At 39.5% G+C, this 24,889-nt stretch overlaps 1 protein-coding gene across 1 annotated transcript in view; it reads left to right on the forward strand.

The window, feature by feature from the left end:
• Nucleotides 1-24,889, forward strand: part of dlg4a (discs, large homolog 4a) — a gene marked incomplete at both ends in the record, with an annotated part of 36,670 nt that overhangs the window by 9,429 nt on the left and 2,352 nt on the right. Inside the window, 15 exons of the mRNA XM_084564662.1 lie at nt 446-607; nt 7,066-7,122; nt 15,689-15,742; nt 16,397-16,447; nt 16,619-16,743; nt 18,508-18,677; nt 18,835-18,971; nt 19,990-20,134; nt 20,617-20,752; nt 20,914-21,070; nt 21,176-21,278; nt 21,502-21,616; nt 23,838-24,014; nt 24,150-24,196; nt 24,792-24,839. Coding sequence (XP_084420788.1) covers nt 446-607; nt 7,066-7,122; nt 15,689-15,742; nt 16,397-16,447; nt 16,619-16,743; nt 18,508-18,677; nt 18,835-18,971; nt 19,990-20,134; nt 20,617-20,752; nt 20,914-21,070; nt 21,176-21,278; nt 21,502-21,616; nt 23,838-24,014; nt 24,150-24,196; nt 24,792-24,839 — 1,684 coding nt within the window. The remainder of the gene's footprint in view (nt 1-445; nt 608-7,065; nt 7,123-15,688; nt 15,743-16,396; nt 16,448-16,618; nt 16,744-18,507; nt 18,678-18,834; nt 18,972-19,989; nt 20,135-20,616; nt 20,753-20,913; nt 21,071-21,175; nt 21,279-21,501; nt 21,617-23,837; nt 24,015-24,149; nt 24,197-24,791; nt 24,840-24,889) is intronic.

Below are 24,889 nucleotides of genomic sequence, written 5' to 3' on the forward strand. Positions count from 1 at the left end.
GTGGCTAAAACAGTGGGTTGCTGGCAGGCTGCCCAGGTGTGGGATATCGGTAGGGGAGTGAGGTTACTAGGAAGAAGCTGCATGATCTGCTTCATGAGTCACAGCTCTGGTTGGTCCATGTGGTTGTGGAGGACGTTAGCTTCGCTCAGCACACAATGGCAACACTTTGAGGCCTCTGTTTCTATGATGTCTTCACTTTGCACTTGTAGGCGTCACACATGTTATGTGAGATTTGCATATAGATGATGCTCTGATGGAAATATTGCTCTGTGGCCTTTATGAGAGGGTGTATTTGCACGATAATAACTAAAGGAGGTCAGGCACCAGTGAAAGGCTACAATAATGGGAGTTCTGTTTGTGATTTAAACATTATCACCTAATGGCTGCTCCTTTCCTGAGACCATTCCAGACTAACAACCTCATCTGTATCCGTGTGTTTCTGCAGAAGTACAGGTACCAGGATGAGGAGACGCCCCCCTTGGAGCACAGCCCAGCACATCTGGCTCCAGGGAAAAGTGCAGAGATGCTTCATATGAGCGACAAGAACCTTGCTGCCATGGAGGCCATACACGGCTACACACCGCATACACATATCTCTCCTGTCAAGGTAGGACACACACTCACTTACGCGCATTGTTGATCAATATGTAACACGATTACCACAGCACAATGCACTCAGCTGTCAACACTTACGAATGAGGCGGTGCTCGACAAGCACACACTTCCTTGAGAACATGCAGGGGAGCTCATCACACATAATCGTTCCTCAACCAGTAGATCACAATTCTATCTTTACTGCAGCACTGAATGTTCTCAGTGACATCAGTGAGGTGATTTTGACTTTGAGAGGCATAATGTGAACCACTTTGCAGTCTGAGTATGTCACAGATATTGTTTTGCAGCAGATCAACAATTACACACTACTAATTGTATCTACAGCAGATATGGATAATTCTAAGTATTAAGGTGATAACGTTTGGAATCGTTTGGAAAGTAATAAAACTGGAGACAGTGTGGGTGTTGCCAATCCAAATCTTTGATCTGCATTTACAGGTTCACTCAGCAGACAGATAACGTTGTTTGCTTCCTTCTTCTTTCCTTCACTGAGAGCAATAACATCTCTCTAAATCTAGTTTCATGTAAATTACACACAACACATTATCCATTATGCTTAATGTGTTTCCCTTTTTTAATTCCTTAACATAAGTACTTTGATAGGAATATAATATATTTATGAGGAATAAATACATCCCCAAACACCTATAAGTGTCAGGTCAACCTATGTGAAAATGCACATCGGGCAATCTGATATCCAAACTTAACAGCATGAAAATCAAAGTACAAGTGGACACAAAATGCCCTCAGGATTTACATTAGTAACCTGATCGTCTGAACCATTTCAGGATGTGGTCATTGACCCGTTAATCTTAACAGATTAATGTCCAACAGAAATCGGAATTCTTATTACGATGAAATAAATGCTCTCATTATTGGTTTAGCAGAAGAAAACTAATAACAAATGGCGTTGTACAGAACCAAATACGGACTGACGTGTAATGTAGTATGATAATATGTGTAGAAATAAATGCTTAGGTTTCTTCTTTGTAATTCAATCACAGTGATTATTTTCTATTAACTGGAAGGAAAGCTTGACTCTGTGAAGGAGCAGTCACATTTTCAAGTCGAAGACGTAATCAAGACCTTTTTGGATGCAAATTCCCGGACATGATCATAAGATTTCCCAGTGCAACTGCTTCTTAACATCATTTACCTCACATATCTTATGAATGTTAAATCTAATATCCGTGACAATGAAGGACACACTACCACGGACAGCTGCACAAGAGCTACGGGAAACACAGTTGAAAGATAAAGCTGACATCAGTAGTAACCTGAGCACTTTACCTTGAGTGCATTAACAAATACCTACTGTAGCTACAAATGTAAAGGTGTAAGCTATAATGGCCAGTTAATAATGATCCATCTCATATGCCCACACATGTTATTTAACAGCCTTTCTTCTTTAAAGTTCCTGTTTGTATTTGCATCAATTATTTATGTATTTTTTAAATTGATTTCAAACATGAGATATGCCCATTAAAATGTTGGAATTAAATGAGCAAATAAAAGAAGCTGAGTTATTGTGCCTTACCGCTGCTGGTTAAAATATACAGCTGCCCATTCATTTTGAGCTGTGGTGGCCATGAATATTTCCCCTTAAAGGTGCCAAGAGGGGTGATAGGTTTAGGCATACTGGCATACTGTCAAATTGAAAACCTGAGCTTTGTAGAGTCAGTTCCAGTCGTCATATGGGACACCAGCAGGGACTCATTATATATCACAAAGCATCCGCTTTACTCCAGAGATACTAATAAGCATCAAATCAGTACTACATGTGAGTAACGCAGGTGAGTGAAACCCAGGAATATTGCAGAAAGTGAGTGGAATTAACATTATATGTAAAAAAAAAAAAAAAAACAGGGAGCACTGGCTATAACTTGCTAGTTGCAGTTTTTGTCTGCCAGTCTGTTTTTCTCTGACTCTAAGAGGCTTGTGTGAAGTGTGAATCCAGCAGCCGCTGCTGTCGGTGGAGGTTGGCAACAGAAAGGTGGCACATGTCGCTCTGTTTCATACCAGTTTTTGGAGTTATTTTTGGACTGATATGTAAGTGGAGTTGTATTTCTGGTGTAAATGTACTTTCAAGCACAGTGCATGGTGTGGAAACAATATAACCAGATATACAAAATGGTCAAAGCTCAAGCAACACTTGAAGTAAATGGAACAAGTTTGTTAGACTGACACGTTTCAGCTCATGGCCTTCTACTGTTTCATCAAGAGACATAGTGCAAGCAATTTTTTCAATTGTGTATGAAGTAAAACAAAAGCAATCATATATCCTAAGAGCTATCTAAAACAAAGGATGTTTCACCACTCACCAAGCGAACAACTATGACAACTATGACCTGGGTGACTGAGAATCTTCATTCATGATTAGCTTCAGGCTAATCAGAAGTGTGCTTTACCGCTGTTGGTTAAAATATACCTCAGCCCTCGCCCATGTTGGTGTGAGGTCATGTACTATATACTTAACGGCTGGAAAAGATGCATCAGAAACACCATATCTCTCACTTTAATGTAAAAAAATATTCTGATTTTCAAGCTGACAGCATGATAATACTAGTAACACAGTGTTAAAAATCTGATTGTTTGCTTTGACAAAGGATAGACGTGCTACTTCCTTTTCTGACCTTTTTTGTCGCTTTGAATAATCCCCTTGGTCCCAGCGGAGTTTGTTATCCAGCATATGCCAAGGGCTCAGTAATTATTCACAGCTGATGGATGCACCATTTATTACAGTGATGAGGCAGGAGACTCAGTCCTTTCTGTAAAATCAGACATTATGAGGTCATTGAAAACTGTATAAGAGAAAATATAAAATGTGATATGTGCCCACAGTGTTTCAGATCCATTACTTGACTCATTCAGTCAGGTCCTAGGGGCTTGTGGCATTCATCAGTGACTTAACATACAGAAAATATAATTCTATTCTCTAATAGTAATTATATCGAAAGTATATGCCATAAGTCTGAAGATAAATTGCACCTATATTAAAAAAAATAACAATATAGGTGACATTTTTATATTTTCAACTCGACAAATCTCTTCAAAAGGTAACAATAAAAGTATTTTATCTGTCTAAAAGTAGCCTTGCAGTCTTACTTGTTCGTCTATATAGAGCTCCATTGTCCAAACACTAGGTGGTGACATGTCCCTTTATCATAATGAACATAGGCACTGAAGTTGTCAATATAAATCCCACATAAACTGTCCCGCTGCCATAAATACTCACTAATGCAACAATGTTTATTGATCCGCAACTGAAAGAAGTCCCTGACAAATGCACTATTTATTTACTCTTGTCTGAGTGATGTAGAGAAAACTGCCTAAGTACAGCTATTTGCCTTTCAAAAAATGTGCTTGTGGCCGCTATGCAGAAACCGAGTGGGGAATTGGGATATAACTCAAATGTTACAGTAATGCTCTGCTGTTTTTTCTGTTGCATGGCACTTTGTGTCTTAGCATATACAAATAGATAAAACACAAGAAAATTAGGAAAAGATCTCCAACTAATTTGATTGCAGCATTTAGAAAAAAATGCCACAAACAGAAAGCACAAGGACATACTGAAATCCAGCAGAGTTAATGGCAAATCTGTCATAATAATGAATCAAGAAAGACAATAAATAGCTTATATTTTTGATCATTTTCCAACAGTGTTGGCGGTGGAGATGTTTGCTTGTGTTTTGTCTGTGTGCATGCATTTTCCTCAGTTACAATGAGTTGAGCCCTCAGGGCCACTTCAGATTTGTTGTCAAGGAAAATATCATAAACTGGTTATTTATGTTGACAATATAAGCGTGGGCAGAATTTGGTGACTTCAGTCAAAGATCTTTGTTTGGCAATAAATGCAAAAAAAAAAAAAAAAAAAGTGAATCCTAAAGTCTAATAGTGTATTTGGTTCCTGCTAGCTTGTTGTCTTTATATGCCTCATCGTTCCTCCAGGCAAATACTTTGCGTAAAAATTCTGCAGTTTTATAAATCTAAATCATAAAGAAGAGCTGAATTAGAGATGAGAGTCCCATTCGAGACTTCTGCCCATCTGCACAAATAAACTCCACATGATGTTCTATATGAATCTAAACTTGCATGTGACACAGAAAACGCTCTCATAAACAGCAATCTGCAATATCCAAGGTCAAGGCAAGGCAACAAAATATTGAATTATCACAACAGCGACCTTGTTATAAAGCCATCTACACCACAGCGAAATTCTGTCTTCAGGATATTTTTCTTATGACATGAAAGGGAGCACGTTGATGCTGTTCACACTGTTTGGGGAACCAGGATTGGCCCTGTTTCTATTTCTGGAGTACTGCTATTATTTATGAAGTTTTGTGTTTCTCTTCAGGGAGAGCTGAACACACTATGAAGTACAAAAGGTCTGGACTCACTTAGTTCAAAGTGAACTGTTTGCATCATGTAATGGGAGTGGTACGCTCCCTTGAATAAGCAAAAATAAAATAAATAAATAAAGATGTAACTCAATCCCAGGCTGATGGGTGTGTATGGGCAATGACTCAGACTTATGGTAGTGAGCATGACCGTACGGTTGTATTCTAGCTACACTGCATAAAAGATTATTTATTTCCCAATAGGAAAGCAGTTGTGGGGATGAAGAATTTAATTTTCTTTTTTTTCTTTATGTATTGCAATATGTTGCTGATTTTGAATTTAACAAAGAGGTTATTAGCAATGATGATACATTTGATAATGAGAGAAATGACGATGATGATGATGATGATGATGACAGTGATGCCTGATTCCTGCTTCCTTACTCTGAGTCATGATGACCTCATAGTGGCTCAGTCCTGACCTTTTGAATTAGTGATCCCGTTCATTAATTTGTGAACATCACTGGATACCCTGACCTGAATCAAACACCCTTCCAAGTTTGACATGGCTTATTAGTTTTAGTTTGACATCTCGTATTAGTCTCCTCCCCTTCTCAACATTCCCTCCTTTGCCCCTGCTTCTGATAATGTCTGCATTTACATGGACTCTCTTTCTTAAACACAAGATTCCAATTCAGCTGTTTACATGGATGCTAAACAAATTTCCAATAAGGCATATGTGTTTCTATGTACATACATCAATTAGAATATAACATTTTTAAAACGATTATGCCAGCTGTGGGGGTCAAATCTATCACAAATATAAGCAGAAGAAAAACAGGTTTTCCCCTTTATTAATAACATTGTATTAATTCAATAGAGACTGATGCACCTATTCAACGTTGCTACCCTCAATGATTCCAGTGTCTTCCATCAGTGAAAAAACATTTGTTGGAACAATTTGTTCTTTTGCCGTCGCCATGTTTCTCTCCCTCATCGAAAAATTGTCATGTCACATGATGTTTGGCCTGCAAGGTGCAACTATGTGCAGAAAGAAGGTGTTTATTCCAACCAGAGAAATTCTCAGATCGAGTGTTTACATGATTATCAGAAGGTTTACACCACCCTTCTCTATCTGAAAATGATTTCCTATCAGGTCAGTATGATCTGATTGAGTTAGTTACCTGGAGGCATTTTTATTCAAACTGGGATATTATTCAGATTATTACTGGAATACTAGTGTCCACGTAAACGTAGCAATTGTGTACTTGTAAGCACTAATTTGCCTATTTAAAACACTTCAGCACAGAGAAAAATCTTGGTGGGAATGGTGTGATTAAATAAATTAGAGCAACCTAAAAGCTCTACTTCGCTACATCTACTCTCGATTTGGCATTGAGCAAGGCAGTGTTTCCAATGGAGCCATTAATAGAAGGCTCATGTCTATATTAGGAAAGAGTGACTCACAGAGAGTGTCTGTAAATATTAGGATCAGCATGAATCCACCTCACATCACAGGTACTGTACTGGATCAGCAAATACAGCTGCTCCAGACATTCATTCTTTAAGGACATGCATTGTTGCAATAAAAACTTTTCCAGCAGGAGGAAAAGTGTCTTGTGACATGTGAAAATACTGCAATGCTGCCGTTTGTAAAATTCATAGGCACAGGGTGTATTGTTCTGAACAGCAACAACAACAATCCCACCGGTGTTGTTTATTGATCATATATTTCTGCAACTGTTTTTCATGACCACATGTGTCAATTTTGTCAATTATTAGAACCAGTTCATGTAACGACTGATATATTTTGGGAAAATTACAGTACATTTAGTGTACAGTGTACAGTGAGTGTGTCTTTAATACATATTTCAAGCAAACTGCTCTGTATATCCTCTAAATGGTATGTTGCTGCAAGTTTACAATGGCTTTGTGTACAGCAAGTGCATTAAACATACACATAGGATATTACTATTGTAGATCGCTTACAAATAGACAATGTATTGATAACTAAAGGATAAAAAAACAAAAAACAAACTGGTACCCCCTGTTCTTCCCCTCTGCCCAGCTGCTTGCCCTGCACAATTACCGTCTCCCTTCTGTTGTTTTGCAGCCTGTGTTGATGTCTACGGGACACACTCCAATGTACACCTCCGCTGTTTCCACACTGGTAAGAGCGCAGCAATGCGTGCTGCTCCGCCGACGCTACCGGCATCATCATTGGTCATCATCATCCGTGTGATTTATTTGTTTTTTATCTCGTCTTGTTGGATTTGGTGTCCCCCAATGGTTGGCTGTCTGATTGCAGAGAGAAACATCTGCCCATTCATCGCCATTTTATCTGTGCTGCCAGAGTATGAGGTCATCTGTTTTCCTGATCATATCACTGGTTTCGTGCTCATTGTCATTCAAATCTCCTTTGTCTGGCGGATTTGTTCTGCTTCTTGTGTTTGATGACTATTTTAAGACTATAAATCGTATAATTGGAACTGTGGAGCTTACTGTATATATTCATGTTTCTACTCCTGTGTTTGAACACAGTACTATAGTTTTCATGCCAATCTAAAAGTAGAAGTGTCTAAAGCAGTGTAAAACTATTCATGATGCTATGAGATGAGTAAAGATGAAATGAATCCTGATGTGTCTCACAGTCAAACCTCCAATGGTACATGGAAGGGTTAGGGTTTTATAGATAGATGTAATGGTTTTGCAGGACAGGCCGAAACCTGTAGGTGTCAGTGTTAGACTGTACAGAGTGACTCATAACCTTCAAAAGACGGCTATGCTGCTTCCTCAATCCAATATATTAGTAATCAGATGGGTTGCATTAGCCCTATGTGTCTGTCTGCAAGGCAAATCATGTATATAATGGTAGAGGAGTTAGTGTCATTACTTATTCCTCCCTACCTTAATAAAACAAAACATATACATATGCATAGGTAAGTACAAATAAGAAACCTGACCACAAAAGCTAGTTAGAATAGCAAATGAGTGGACAACGGAATCTGGCTTTCAGCCTCTCCATGTCTGGTTAACACAGCAACTCTAAAAAAAACATCATTTCTTGTCTTTGCGAGCTTTCACTGACATTGAACGCGCCCTATCTAATAGTAGTCTAATAATTAAACAGTTGCACATAAGGGACATTCTGCACCCTTCAACATAGAGTCATCAGTAAGAAATATGCGTATGTATATGCTCCTCCATAAATATACAGAAGTACTGCATTCTGCGGATGTATGCATTCAATTTTCCACACTGGTTAAGTAAAGCATGCACTGTCTTTGAGATGCATTACAGTAACGCCTCAGTGCGTGGATGTCTTTGCAGCCGTTGCAGTGCCCGTGTGGTTGTCATTGATGTGTAGGTGGTGTCGTCAGTCTGTCTCTTTATTGCCTTAATGGCGCGGGGTTTGCCAGTGCCTCTCCAGGCCCCATTGATTTATGGGTAGGTTTGTCTCTGGAAGCACTGCAACGGTTTGGCAAGTAAGAGAAGGTCTTTGGGTTATGTACATGATTTAGCAAAAAGGTGCTTTAGCTTCAAATTACATCAATTCTTTAAAACCTTATTATATAATGTGATTAGAAATCTTTTTGGTCTCACTTCACAGAACTTTTGATATTGGTCAGTCCTTGTACTGATGAATCGTCCCGCCTCTTTCTAGATACAGTAAACTGATGTTCCACTATGTGCTTCTCTCAGTGGTCTAATGCAGTGTTTTTCAACCTTTTTTGAGCCAGGGTAAATTTTTTTTCATTGAAAAAATCACAAGGCACACCACCAACCGAAAATGTTAAAAAAATTAAACTCTGTAGCCTATATTAACAATATAATATCATTCTTGTCAAAGTGTCTTAAATAGGAATTAAATAAACACAAAGAAAAAAGTCTTACATATGTACACAGACAGATATATACACACAGACACTTGACAATGGCATATTAGTTGCAGATAATAATTAATTAGTTTTTTAAATTTTTTTTTTAGATCAATTAGGTAATATTGAATAATTTCCCACTGCACACCTGATGATCTCTCACGGCACACTAGTGCCACGGCACAGTGGTTGAAAAACACTGCTCTAATGTAAGGTTGATGTACTGACAACAAACACATACGTAAATGTGTATAAAACATAGGTATTTTTTGTTTTCTTATCCTTAACTAATAAGAAAGGGGTTGTTAAAAAAGCTTTAGCTAGGCTAATGAGCATAAAGTCTTCAGCATTGCAGAAAAGATGTTGTCCTACCTTTGCCGTGAATCCATTGGGACTCTAGTTAGTGAGCTAAGTTTGGCTTCCCTGGGAGTGTGTGACTCTGATAAAGGGGGTAAAATACCACAATTATGCTAAAGCTATTCTATCTCTTAAAGCTCTTTTGCTTGGGGACAGCCCCTTTTCTTTTCATAACATTCTCCCTTTACATACAGAGGTCTGTCTTAAAACTGTTTTTCAACAATGAATAAGCTACGTTTATCATGACTGTAGGTCTCTAGCTGAAATCACTACACAGCATTTATCACAGCCCCTTTTTCTTCACCTGACAAGCCGAGAGTGAAAACTAGCAGGTGCAAAGTGCTTACTGAAGCCGCCTACCAACCGGTTTATGTTATACTCTGTCTCTTCGAGTGAAAAAGGATGCATATTGCTTTCCTCTCCTCTATAACCACCGAACTGCGACTAAACATAATCCTTTTCCCACAAATCCTTTTCACACAAAACAGTCAGACCCTCTGAGATGTGTTTGACACTCAGGAAAAAGACAGTAGTTTTTAATGTAAGGATTCAATTACTGTTTTCTGTAGTGTTTCCCAGAGAGTTCTCTATTAAACCCTCCCCTCTCTGCTCTACACCCTTGTCTGGATCTGGTTCCCATCTTCATTTTCTCCGTCCTCCATACTTTTCTTTAATAAATGTTTAAATATGTCCCCGCAGCTTCGATGTAATTACTGTGCAGCCTCAGCTCAGGTCCTTTGGGAAAGAGAGGCGAGAGAGAAAGAAAGCATGGATGCAGAAAGAAGGGAAGAATAGCTGTTCTTGCTGAATCGTAGAGTACAGGATAGAGAGGCCCTTGCAATTGGAAGGGTGAGAAAATTAGATAGGTAAAAGGAGAGATTTTATTCAACAGAATGAGGACGTCAGCTGACAGCTTGTCCTTCAGCATGCCATTACATAAATCTGTGTGCGTGTGCTTGTGGTGCTGTGTATTACGCGCTTGTCGATCCATCTGTCTTTTAGAAAGATAAATTTATTCATGGTAAAGGAAAAGAAATGGCAAGCCATGTCTTTTTTCAAACATATCCTTTTCTTCCCCTTATTTTCAAGAATTCTGTGGTACAAACGGCGACATGATATGGAGGCTTGAGAAAAAAAAAATGTTATGACATCTATTGACATTATTACAGTTAAACTAATATTTTAAATGCAAAATTGCAGATCAGTGCTTCAGAAAGTACATTTCTGGACAAATTGATAAAATAAATAATTGTAAGAACCAGTAAACATGGTGAAAATATGGATTTGCAAGTAGAATCAAGTTGAATCTAATCTAATCTAAAGCATTGCAAAATTGTACACAGTATTAAAAATAGCATTGGAAAAGAGACAACAACAAAAACTAAGAACAAGAAAATCCCTGGCGACAAAATAAAAAGATGAGATGTCAAGCTACATTTCTCCACCCTTGCTGTCTGTTGAGCTTTCACTCTTTTGACTAACTGGGGATTACAAGTCTCCAGTCCCCCTCTCAGTTTCAAGTGCTCCCTAGGAAGAGTCAGGCCAGTTTTGAGCTGCTTGCCCTTCTAAGTTCAGCCAAACTGTAAGTCCTCCCGCTCTCACATCACCAGCGTCAACATTATACAGAGAGACAGCTAAGTAATTGCCATCAAACTTCCCTGCTCGCTCCTGTTTCCCTCAGCAGCGGGTATGGGAGGGGTATAGTACAGTAGCAGCAGAAAATATGAACTGCATTCTCACTGAGCACAGACCAGTAGCAGGAAGGCACCGCTATCACAGTCCACTGCCACAGACGACGAAGAATGGAAGGATCTGTTTATCAGTTTTTATTCTGGACTGGTGATTTCCAAGAACAGGACGAGTGGATCCCAGATAATGAGGAGCTAAATTCATTTTTATAATGACGTCTCCAGCGCCGACTCAGCAAGAAAACGACATGAATTGAGCTGTCGCTCTGGATTTGAAATTGTTAAAACATGCATCCCTTTTCTAGAGGATGCCATGGTTTGTGTTATGTTTTATTTTGACTTGCAGCAAAGCATAGCTCGAAGGACATGTTTTCATTTGAAATATGATATCTCTTAATTGAGGCAGTCTGGACGCTCTGTGGTTTCTGATCAGCTGCTATGGCATGGCCTAGACCTAATGGCTCACTCTGCAATCATACTTTTGTGGTACTTTGTGGCGCTTCTGAAAGCAGATACTTCTAGAGTAAACTCCACCTCTTCCAGTACACTCTTAGTTGGCGTGAGTGTCACTTTGGGACGTGAGCAGGGTTTGCCCCCCCCAGTATTGATGATTTAAATTTTGGAACTGAAGCGAAATGTTCATGTCTGTGTGGTACGCCAAAAAGATGGGCTGCAGACTCCTCAACAACGTCCGGAAAGCCAAGAAGCATCGGCATCGGAAGATGGTAGGCGTGTTTTAAACAACAACTCTTTTCTACTGTAATTATGCCTCAAAATATTTGGACAAATCTTTATGAAAATGATAATGGCCAACAAAGTCAGTTACGATTTAGTGATACTATGGCTTTGTTTTGTGCACAGATACAAGGCTAATCAAAGCAGGTCAAGGCTGCACTTAAGGCCCATATAGACCTTTTAATCATGGTGAGCCTGAGTAATCAAATGTGGTAATAGTAATCAAATCCTGCTCAGGCCGTGTGCATGTGTAGTAATAGGGCCTTTGTGACTCCTGCTTTCGCTTAATAGAAAACAGACCACCAAATATGGAAACACATCTAAAATGAACCTCTGTCACTGCAGTAAAACCTTCTGACAAGCACGGATGTAGCACAGTCTCCCACCATTAACGTACCAAGAATTACATTTTACGAAACACATCACCCGAGTGACGTCTCATTCAACAGGCTTGCACAGCCCTAAGTAAGGGTCAATGTGGAGTTATTTGGGCTGTTATCTGGCTGTACCTTAACAGAAGAACAGCACTTCAGATACACACTCTGTTGCTGCCGTCACATCAACCTTTTTATTTACTATCACGTCCAACATTATTTTTGACATTGCGTATTTCAGTAGGGGTCATTGGCTTGCCTATTGACCGGATGGCTTTTATATGTAAAAGGCTTTCCAGTCGCTGCAAGGTGTGCAGGACACGCAGCATTAAAGCTTCTCTAATGCAACCTTTGGTTTGTATCCAGTTCCAGCCAACACGTGACATTGCTCGATCTGACTACACTGAAGTATTATTTGCATCATTAATCTCAACAGGAACTGCAACGAAAAAAAATCATAGGCTTAACTAAACAAGTCACTGTCATTATTATTGGCACCCTCTTACCCACTACAAGTAAAAATGTCCATCAGACTGAAAGAGACTAGTGGTTTAAGCGTGTGCAGAATTGGTTATGAGCAGAAAGATGTGCATGTTTGCAGGTGCACGTGCACAGAGCAGTAGAGACTGATTAGATTACTTGGATGTCTTCTGATTTACATATTCAGGAAGGAGCAGGCGCATGGTTTCTAGTCTTAAACTGCACTTATTCACTTATCTGTCTTTCTTTAGAGTACACTTGAATATTTAACAGTGTTAGGCACAACACTGTGAGATGTACAGCTATGTGAAACTGCAATAATCAAAATCAGTCTGTTTGTTTTATTTGTCTGAACACGGATATTGTGCATATACAGAAAATCCATCAGGGTCTGGGTGTGGATGGTGCTGCCTATAGAGACATGCCAGAGGACGGGCTGACTGAATAGGTGGTGCTAAAATATAGGTGGGCAAGAGCAGCCAAATACTATAAATCCTAACAGCCCTGATGTTGAAAGACTTGACAGAGCACGGAGCAGGGGAGAGAGGGCTGTGTCGAAATCCCTGCAGGGAAACTGCCTGCACTAGGCTTAGATTTCTGCTGGCTATACTCATTATTTCCCTCTCTAGATAAGGATGAATTTGACGTAACGTTCAGCAGCACCGCCCGTTGGACGCAACTACATGGTTGAAGCTCTGCACAGGCTCTCTTATAATAGAATAGTTAAAGCATTCTGGCATTTTGTGGAGAGCTGGGGGAGAGATTTATGCCTTCACCTTACGTGGATGAATGTTTTCTCATTATAATGGTTATAGATATAACTAGCACCATTCAACACTGATGGTTTCTAATGGCTAAGGGGGTTTGAAGCGTAAAATGGTGTCCTTGTGTAAAAAACTGAAGACTGAATTAATAACAATAATTAGTTTACCTGAGTCATTGTTACTGAGCACACTGGCTCACTTGAACACTGACTGAGATGTAGCCATCATTAATGTCATTAACTACACCTACATTTTACCTACATGAAACCATTAAAGCCACCATTAATGAAAATTGGATCACCTGCATGTTCAGCAAAATGTTTGCTGTGAAAAAAGGTCAACGGAAATTTACCAACAAAAAGCTCCAGTGATACTCATTCATGTGTGTGTGGTTTGTGGCTACCAAGGTGGTAGGTGGTATTCATCTTTTTTGGCAAATAATTCTCCATTATCATATTTTTCTCTGCAGTATAAATAGTTTAAATGTTGAAGATGTACGGCAAATTAATTCATGCCACAAACACATATATATGTTTATATATATATAAATGTGTACACCTTACCACACTGGTTAACATAAAGTTTTTTAATTTACAATGATGTAAAAGGAGAGATGAAGCAGATTTTAAGGGTATGAGGAGCTGTAATCAGAAGATGGCCAGCCATTTCCTTTATTGAAGCATTAACTGATTAACTGCCTAATAATACTGGGACTTCAATGTTCCTTTAATCAGGACTGAGTATCACGGCTGATTTTCCTAATGGATTCAATTACAATTGTCAAGGTCCCCATTTGATTTGATTTCCGATTCAAATCAATATCGATTCAAGATATTTCAATGACAACATTAGATTTGTTCGTCTATAAACAAGATCTTCAGAGAACTAATACCGTAAATTGTGTTAGGAATCTTTGACCTTATGCATTACTGAAAATATGAATGGTAACATTAAGAGCTGACCCCCAAAGAGGAGGACAATTTTAGTAAGAAGAAGCTAAGGTCTGCTCCATAGATGGTGCAGGCCACTTTCAATAATCCAAATGCATCTGATTCAGCTGACGTTGGTTCACTAGACACTCGCGTGGTTCACAAAGGACCAAAGGCTTGCATGTCTAAGTCAGACTAATGAGTCTAAAGCTAAAAAATATTTACTAACTTATTGTTATTCGGATTTTATGAATCAATATCGGATCATTCGAAGGAAGATCAATTTATATCAAAAGCTTGATTTTTGTATACTGTACCTGCATTATACATGGGATGAATTTTAAAACTGTGCCATTGTTTTAAATGTACATATGTACAATGTATTATCTATATCTTTTTTTTTGTAAACCACTGAATTGGGTGTTTCTTCTTTCTTTCTGACCAATTTAAATACAGACCGAGTCGGTGTAAAGATGAATTAGCCACTGCATCGCATAAAGATCACTGGGCAGGAATGTGAAACCGTCGGTCTTAAAAGCTGAGAAAATGTGTTGGGTTTGGTTGTGCACTTGTTTGTGTGTGTCAGAGCTGTCAGGACTGTGAAGGTCAGCAGGCTGATTTTATGCTGCTGTTTCCTGTTCAGTAAGCACTTTAGACGCACAGTGTCTTTTCCATGCTAATCAGCGGTGGTACAGAAATAAACACAGGGATTTACATGGAGAGTCACTGTGTTCTCCAAAGAGTCCTGTCCATAACAGTGTTTGAACATCTTCCAACATTCTGGAAAGAATAAGAATATAACAAAATGAGAACATATATAGGCTGGATGATGATTGTGTGTAGAGGTTAACTGGGACAATTTAGATGATTCTTGGCAGGTAAACCCACACCACAACAATGCCAAAAACCCTGTCCTCTCACTGAGTTGCCATCTTGTATTTTCATTCCTTTATCACTACATTCCTGATGAACAACTCCTTGAAACTTTTAGATTCAGCCTGGCACAAATCATAATGGGTGCAGCACAAAATTTTAATAATAACTGACCATCAAGTGAGCCGACGTTGCTGTCTGTCAGTGTCTTGTTACCAAGTTTCTGTGTCTTCATCATCCCACCAGTGAGCTGTGAGGTGTTGTCAGTGTGGTTGCATATGAATTACTGAGAGGTCTGTTTTTGAACGACTGGAGGGCATGGGGCGGACATCCATGTTCTACGAGATGGCCGTTTACAGCACTGATAACACTGTAATTCAGCCTTCAGCTTCAGCAGAGATCAATAGTTTGAAAAAACATGAATTGTAGCATGAATTATTTCTGTGCCAACCGTGAATGGATGAAAACAAATGGCAACTGCGCAATGCTCTCTGTCCTTTAGCAGAGTGACAACAGTGTTATCACAGCTAGGACCTGAAATGGCCATCAGCCTTGGCTGTGACTGTAGGTTTCAGAGGTACGCTGAGAGCTCAGTCAGGAGCTGCCTCACATTTGAGTGTCTGCCATTATTTCTTAATAATGTTTCTTCTCTCTCCAGGGAAATACTCCTCCAGTGGTGGTGAACACTGACACACTCGATGGCTCCCCATACGTAAGGATTATGTTTAATCTTTCCTTTACTATATTATAACATTAGACTCGCACACGTGGCCAACTTCGCTGCCTTCATATTCTGTATTATCTGTCCAATTCCATTTCTTTCTCAGCATCCAGGTAGCTCATCGTTTCACTCCGAACAATAAAAGTAATTAGTTTTACATCTTTCTAATTAAATTAGGTTTCTCAGTTTGATATACATTTTGACAGAAAAGAATATTCCTTCATTTGATTCAGAGTTCATTAATGACGCCATTTCTAAAATGAAAGCAGTGAATACATTATCAGGAGTTGCGTGGGATTAGAGAAGAAGGCTCCGCAGTGAAAAGGCTGGCATCACAGAGCAGTATTTTTGCACCACTACAGCACTAAGAAAAGTTGTTTTCTAGGTCAGACACCAAAACAGTGAAGCCTGAAGTTCCCTAAATTCCCACTTCCTCTGGGACTTGCTTAGTTGCAGAGGTAACGCTGAGTCGCTCATCTGTAAGGCAAATTAGGCTAAAAGAAATAGTGCTGGCATTATCAACTACATACTATGGTTCACACGTGATGATCAAGCCCAGAGGATTTCTTGGACTGAATTCTACTGGGTCCATTGAAATAAAAGGACCTCCTAATTCTAAGTCACTAAACTAACATCTTTTCACAGGTGAATGGGACAGAAGGAGAAATCGAGTATGAGGAAATCACACTGGAGAGAGTGAGTGTGAGAATCTGAGCTATTTAAATTGTGTTTGTAATTATTATTTAGAAATGATAGATCCAACAATTTATTAACAATCCATCATTTCATTTCTGTCACCGGTCCATAAAGGTGTCATGACATGTCCCCCTGATGTATCAAATAATAACTGTTAATTTGCTCCTGCAGGGTAACTCAGGCCTGGGCTTCAGCATAGCGGGGGGAACAGACAACCCACACGTGGGTGACGACCCCAGCATCTTCATCACCAAAATCATACCTGGAGGAGCTGCGGCTCAAGATGGACGTCTGAGGTAAACCCGTACACACACTAAACACAAAGCTAACCTACCATCCACACAAGACATCAAAAGCTCCTGAATTTCCTGACACATTCACACCGTGTTTTGTCACTTTTGTACCAGTGAACATACTTACAGGAGAGAAGAAGCTTTAAAAGTACAATCTCCTTTTTAAGTGCAAAGTACTGTAACACAATACTATAGTACACTGACTGTCCAGCCCTGTTAGCATCAACCCCAGAGAAGACAGGTAATTTAAGAGTGTATGCGCAAAAATGTGTGCAATTCTCCAAAGGTTGCATTTTGATTTAGTGTCAGTGTAAAGCCAGTCCATATACTGTTCTGCACATGATAGAAGAGTTGCTGCTTTTTACATATTATATGGATTGGAAAGAGAAGTTAAAAATGTAATAGATGCTACAGGATTAGCTCGATAAAATTCAAAGCGAAATTGTTTATTTGAGAAAATGTGTAGAAGCTAGCACCAACGTGTTATTACCAGCTAGACTGTGGCAAATGCACCTTCTGTTCAGCACAATCAAGAACATGTAATAATATGTTTGTTTTCCCACTGAAGTTGCCTTTCTGAATAAAAGCTGCTCTTTATCAGTCATTTCCCTGATTTTGCTGCAATAAACACGACAAATACAGAGGCATCCTCCTCTTTACAGTTGACCTACTATAAATGTCCACTCGGAATGACTTCAGAGTTTAAAGCAGAACTGGAATAAAAAACTCTTGCCTGAATGTGGACAAGAAAGTGTTTTCTCTTGGCCGTTAATCTCTGTTCCATGAGAAAAGCATTTTGAAGAAGTATCTTAAAATTAAATTCTTTCAAAGTCTAATAAAACCTTAAATATGCTGCTATAAAATGTATCTCGCTTTGAGACGGTTTGCATGAATCAAGAACAAAAACATTCTTCCTGTCAAGGTGATTCTTCCACATTAAACGTCTCTGTGGCTCCTGAGATTGATTGAAAAAGTCTTTGAAAATGGGAATAGAAACCTTCAAAAACCTTGTGAGGTCTCTGCGAGTGTGCTTTACTGGAGCTGATTTGGAACATTTCATCCAGTATGCAGATTCCTATCCAGAAATTATTTAATAAATGCGTGCCTAGAAATCCTTGAAAGCACAAAGAAAATGACGCTTTGTGGTGGCAAAAAGACACATCAATGCACGATTTAAAAAAAAAAAAAAAAGAAGTTATAAATCATTGCTACATGCATCCTTTGTATGAAGATGTTAGCAGAATCTGAGTGTATCAGTCTATCTCAATGTCTGGCTGACCTCTAGAGAAGATTTTACACACTACCTATTTCATGGCCGTAAAATCCGTACTTTTTGAACACATGGAGTCACGCTAACCAGTTCTTAACCCTTGGAGGAAAAAAGTGTACTACTGCTATTTCATCACTTAAAATTAGCTCCTCTACTGAGCATAGGCTGCCACTTTCACTTCACATATCAAGTTCTCATAATTTCTACTAACACTTAACACAAAGAAGATATACTGTAGCTTCCCCTATAGTGATAGATCAATAGAAGCAGGGATTCTGTGCTCATTAATTTTGCATTGTGAGAGTTGGGTGGAAAAGGGCTAGACGTTTCTGCTGAAACTGGATCCCAAACACGGCTATAGTAGAAGATTGACTGTTCCTGACCTCTTCTGGTGGAGGATTACTCCCAGTTTCTTCACCAAAACAAAAGCCTATGCTGTATTTTCCCTCCTCCGCCCACAGTCTCTCTCTGTCTCTGCTTTTCTCTCAATTTCTTAGTGTTAACGACTGCATCTTATTTGTGAATGATGTTGACGTAAGAGAAGTGACACACAGCCAAGCTGTCGAGGCGCTCAAGGAGGCAGGTGCTATCGTCCGCCTCTACGTTCTGCGCAGAAAACCAGCAGCTGAAAAAGTCACTGAAATTAAACTAATCAAAGGGCCTAAAGGTAAGTGGAAGTTATGACTAGTGTTTTTGCTTTTGTGTGAGCTCACAGATGCTTTATCCAAGCTAAGCTGTGCCCATTAGATTTAACAAATCTCCTCTGCGTTAACCCGAACCTCCTTTGCTCTCTCTCTGCCTCTCTCATCTTTTCCTTTTCTCAGGATTAGGTTTCAGCATTGCTGGAGGGATGGGAAACCAGCACATACCAGGAGATAACAGCATCTATGTCACCAAGATCATTGAAGGCGGGGCGGCTCATAAAGATGGGCGTCTGCAGATCGGGGACAAGATCTTAGCGGTCGGTCAATCATATAAGATATCTACCAGTATGCAGAGATTTGCGCCCACACACATACAGTACATGTCACTGACAGCCTCCGAGTTTAAACCACATGGTCACATATGAACACACATACATTAAGCCACAGTGATGTATCAAGAGCCAAGATGAATCACAACAGTATTTTTCATGGCCTGACATTATTTTCATTAATATGTTAATAGATGTGTGGGATGGGATAAATGTCTGCCAGTAGTTATGTCTCCATTATTCCCAAGTAGCGTTACTGCCATCTGGTGGAGAACACAGATCACAACACCAGCTACTTCAAAATGGTGCTTGTCTATTAAATGGTGCCTCAGCCAACATCTTACCTTTAAATGAGACATGGCAGGATGCTATTGTTCACATTGAATCTGTGGAAAGGTACAGAGTCCGACTCTGAGAATGCTGGACATGCATGTGACAAAAGCAGTTACTAGCCATCGTCACTCAGCACAGACCTGATAGTAAAAACACAGTGATCATGAATAAGAATTTTTATTTTATTTCAATAAAAGTGTAATTTGCTGACAGATGTTTTTTGTTACTTCTGGCAGAGACCAGACTATACTAACACTGAAATGTAGGCCAGGGACAAAGCCAAAAAGCAAATACTAACTAAATGATACTGGGCACAAACTGAAATCTTTCCTTAACATCCATTCATTCAAGGCTAAGACATTGATTCATTTTTTTTTATTTTTTTCATTTTTGAATCCAAACTGTGTGATTACAGAAACAAGGAGCACTTGTCTGTATATATAGATTAAGAGACATGTTTCTATAACTACGTCAGGCCGACAGTTTCATTAAGTATTCAATTACAGCTTAGGAATTTATCTTCTCACTTATCAAGAAAGAGAATTACTATCACAGTGAGCAACTGATATTACTATGAGTATAATTTAAATAGTTAAAATTGCCCTGAAAGACAGCATGGGTCACTCCAGTTTGCAGTTTGTCATCCTGCTTATGTTTCTCTGCTTATAAACAGGTGAACAACGTGTTTCTGGAGGATGTGATGCACGAGGATGCGGTAGGGGCTCTGAAGAACACAGCCGAGGTGGTGTACCTCAGGGTGGCCAAGCCCAACAACCTGTTTCTAACTAACTCCTACAACCCTCCGGACCTCACCAGCAGTAAGCCCCTCTCTGTGTTTTTGTGTAAACCTCCACCACTGTGTGTCAACCGGAAAATAAGAGAGTTTCCTTCAGATTTGGAACAGTGGTCAAAAATAGAGAGAATAACTTTCTAAACCACCAGAGATGACTGTGCGAGTCCTATGAAAAGTAAAAGCTGAAGGTTCAGAGCCTTTTTTTTTTCTTTTTGTGAAGTACAACGGGTTCTTCCCCTTTATCCTTCACAAAAACAGAACATTTCCTTTAACCTGAAAAAACTCCTGATACATGTCTGCCCTGAGCATGGGTACACATGCTTAACTGTTGTGTGGTAGGCTTTCATTACATGAGGATTTTCCATATCGCTTTGCACAAGTGCATTTGGTCAGTGGGAAAGCAAAGGGTTAGAAATGCGAGCCGATATAATGTAGGATATTAAATATCTGTGTACAGTATCTCTCCTGGTATTTTATATCTCTTTGCTCTTGTGTGTAATTGTCCAGCATATTCCCATATGGATACTGAACTCAGCCACCCTAACTATCTTGGATCGGATTACCCACAAGCCCTAACTCCCACCTCACCGAGTCGGTTTTCTCCTGTCCTGCACGGCATGATGGGAGACGATGACATCCCTAGGTGAGCAATGATCCTTAAAAATATACAGTATATACATTTTGACCTACATATTTTTTTATTAGTAGTAGTATGAGACTTTTTAACAGAAGTAGTTGGAGGATTGGTGGTATTAGTGTTTCTATTTGTATTATCGATATCTCTCTCTCCTCCATCTCCTTTAGGGAGCCTCGCCGAGTTTTGATCCACCGAGGCTCAACAGGTCTGGGATTCAACATTGTCGGAGGAGAGGATGGCGAGGGAATCTTTATCTCCTTCATCCTGGCAGGGGGTCCAGCTGACCTTAGCGGAGAACTGCACAAGGGCGATCAGATCCTCAGTGTAATTACACTTTTCTTCATAAAGCTATACCGCCAATGTATTTTACAGTGACACACACTGATACTGTGTGTAGTTGTTAACAGTTGTGCTGTGTATGTGTGTCAGGTAAATGGCGTGGACCTGCGCATGGCCACACACGAACAGGCAGCCGCAGCACTGAAGAACGCTGGGCAGACAGTAACCATCATTGCTCAGTACAGACCTGACGGTAAAGCCACGGCTATCATCAATAAGACACCTTCATACATAGTGCTTCTGACAAACAAGTTAAATAGTTAAATAGACTCAGTTTTTAGTGTTTTGAGTCATACAGTGGGACTAGTAATCACAGATAAAGAAAGACTTGTTTCACTTAAAGTATTGGAATTTGTATAGGGAGACATCACTGCATCGCTTGTAAAGTTCGTATTGTTTATGTTGCTTTGTTTCAGAGTACAGCCGTTTTGAGGCTAAGATCCACGACTTGAGGGAACAGCTGATGAACAGCAGCATGGGCTCTGGGACCACAACACTAAGGAGTAACCCAAAGAGAGGCTTCTACATCAGGTGTCACATTTAAAGCAGATGTAGTACCTTGGGTACTACATGACACACATCACAGTGACTCCAAGACAAGGCTTTTAGGCTAATGAATGCATTCAGTTCCACATAGACTAAATCCAAAGCTGTCGTGCAACTTTAACTGTAATTACGTATCTACTGTTCAGTTATTTTGAATAATTTAAAATACGTGCTCCTATTTCCGTTCAATTTGGATTATTTGAAGAAATAATATTGTGATTGATTCTGCATCGGGTTGTTAATAATCTTGTTAAAAATGCATGCATCTGCATAAAATTCAACATTATGTAAAACATATTTATTCAAAGAAAATGTCAGCATTATTTAGTCATTATTTGAGCACAGCAAGCAATCCATTAGAGCGTCATTATGGCAACTGTATTTGAATATTCAATGTACGTGCAAAGCCTGAAATGTTGAAAGTGAGGGTATGATTTAGTCACTAGAGTATGATTATCAAGAAACTATACATAAAATATATTATACGCCGATCAGCCACAACATTAAAACCACTGACAGGATAAGTAAATAACACTGACCATCTTGTGACAATTCAGTTTTTCTGCTGGGAAGCTTTTGGACCTGGCATTCATGTGGATGTTACTTAGACATGTAGCACCCACCTAGACCAGACCAGGCACCCCCACCCCATAGCAATGACACTCCTTGATTGGCAGCAGCCATCCCCTGCAGGATGCAGCCTGACACAGGCACACACACAGAAACAGTTTAGGAACAACTAAAAAAACATGAAGAACAGCACAAGGTGTTGACCTGACCTCCAAATTCACTAGATCTCAAATTGATCAAGTATCTAGTGAAAGAGATCAAACTAACAGCCTCAAAAATTCAAGGAGCCACGTTTCCCAGAAGAACATAAATCATAGTGGTTGGAGGTGTTAATGTTGTAGTTGATTGGTGTATGCTATGCTTTATACCCTTTTATCTGCTAAAGGTCTGCTCATGCTCATTGACTGTATACTCTGGTCTTGCTACCCAGTCCATTCATCTGTTTAACTCCAAGGAACAGTAACAATGAACTTAGTCACATACCTTTAAAGAACACAACAATACAACAGAAAATATAACATAAATCTCAATAGACTCATAGATCTAAACTATATCTAAACAAGTCATAGGAAATCACAGGATGTTGTGATAGAGCAATGACATTCAGCAGCTGTATCCAAGCAGATACAGTGTAAGAAGCAATAAACCAGTCAACATTTATGACTACATGCCAGCATAGGTGACAGACAGTTCAGCATTTGTGAGCTTCAGGAGTCTATTGTCATGTGTGATAAATGTCCATCACTCAGTTATATTAATGCTGTCACTGCCTAGCATTAGCATTGTACTCACTTCCCCTGATGACAGCTAGCTAGCTACCTATATAAAAATTTTAGCCCAACTCCAGGTGAGTCCTTGACGCCCAGGTGCCCTGAGGCTCTTCCCGTTTCAGCATTTAACTTGATTCAGCTATTATTATCCAGAACTGGTGAGCAATTAAAGCCGGTATTACAGACATTTCATGTTGCTTATACTAAAAAAAGATTGGAGCAGAAAGTGAACTTGTTGGGTAACATTTCACTCCAGTGCACCAGTGGAGGTGTTAGTAACACAACTTAACAACGCAAAGTAGCAAAAGCACTTTTAAACCACTTCTGCGTGGGTTCTCTCCAGGTACTCCGGCTTCCTCCCACTGTCCAAAGACATGCTCCTTAGGTTCCTTGGTGATTCTAATACTGGCTGTAGGTGTGCATGTGAGTGTGAATGGTTGTCTGTCTCTGTGTTAGCCCTGCGATAGACTGGAGACCTGTCTAGGGTGTACCCCACCTCTCTCCCAATGACAGCTACAAGCCTTCGCAGGACAAGCAGTTACAGAAGATGAATCAGTTTATTAATTAATGTGGCTGAACACTAATTCAAATATTGCGCATAATTTCTTATTCACTTAGCAACTGAAGTTCTTTACAAGAAGCACGAAGGTCAGTGCTGCCAGTGGTGGTCATAAATTTTATAGCAAAAGTACTAACTGGCAAAACACCCTGCATACTGAGTGAATTTTATTTACCACACCTCACAACAACAGTTTTGAAAAAATGCTGTAATTCTCACCTTAAAATAAAAATGAAAGAGGACGTTTTGGAAAACTGGTGAAAGTGTATTTTGCTAAATGACTGATTTGAATTATTTCATCATTCAGGGCTCTTTTTGATTATGATAAAACTGCGGACTGCGGCTTCCTCAGTCAAGCACTGGGCTTCAAATTTGGGGACGTGCTGCATGTGTTGGACTGCGGAGACGAGGAGTGGTGGCAGGCCCGTAAGGTCAGCCCCCAGAATGAGGCTGAAGAGGTCGGCTTCATTCCCAGCAAACACAGGTCAGACACAGCTTTCACCGTTGATGAGTGTGAGACTAATGGTTTAAACTTTACATTTCTGTGTGTGACTGAAACTAGGTAGCAAACTACATGCAAAATGCTTTGTGTTTTTGCTCCTCTTTCTCATCCCAACAGGGTGGAAAGAAAAGAGTGGTCTCGTGCTAACACCAAAGAGAGGGTATGTTCATCAAATTCAGCTTAATATATAGCTTCATTGATTTTTTTTTTCTCTTGTCCATTAAAGGTGTTTGAATGAGGTTGGTTCTTTCGGTGTGTAAACTTCTGCTCTTGTCTCTGTTATAGGACCATGGTAGAGACAGCTTGAGCACTCAAGGTAATTAGTCTGAATCCTAAATTTATATTGACACTACAATCCACCGTATGCACATATTACTGACTAAGGTGGATTACAGTTAATACTGTAATGATGGGTTAGTATTAACTGTAATGCAAATGTGTTAACTACCAATAGCTGAAGACTAAAAGCAGTTTACTGTATTCCCTACTTTTGCCTAGCTCTTTGGTATTAATCTCCACTTGTCTTGGCACCACTATTTGAATATTATTGCCAAATATAAACCCCAAGCAGTCTTTATTAAAGCACACCCCAACACATTTTAATGTCCTTATCAATAATGACGTCTGATGTATTTCCCTCCACATTTGAAAATCCATTACATTCCGTGCATAGTAATACAGTGCACATGCATGCACACCAGAATGTCATTTTAAGATATTTAAAATAACTTTTTTAACGCTTCAATTTTCTGTCACCAGGGAGAGATAAAATCTCACACAGTTATGAGACGGTTACCCAAGTGGAAGGTAAGGTCACACAAAGGACTTTTTAAAGCTTTCATGTGAAATTTAATTTT

Source organism: Chelon labrosus, assembly GCF_963514085.1.
Source record: "Chelon labrosus genome assembly, chromosome: 17".
NCBI lineage: Eukaryota > Metazoa > Chordata > Actinopteri > Mugiliformes > Mugilidae > Chelon > Chelon labrosus.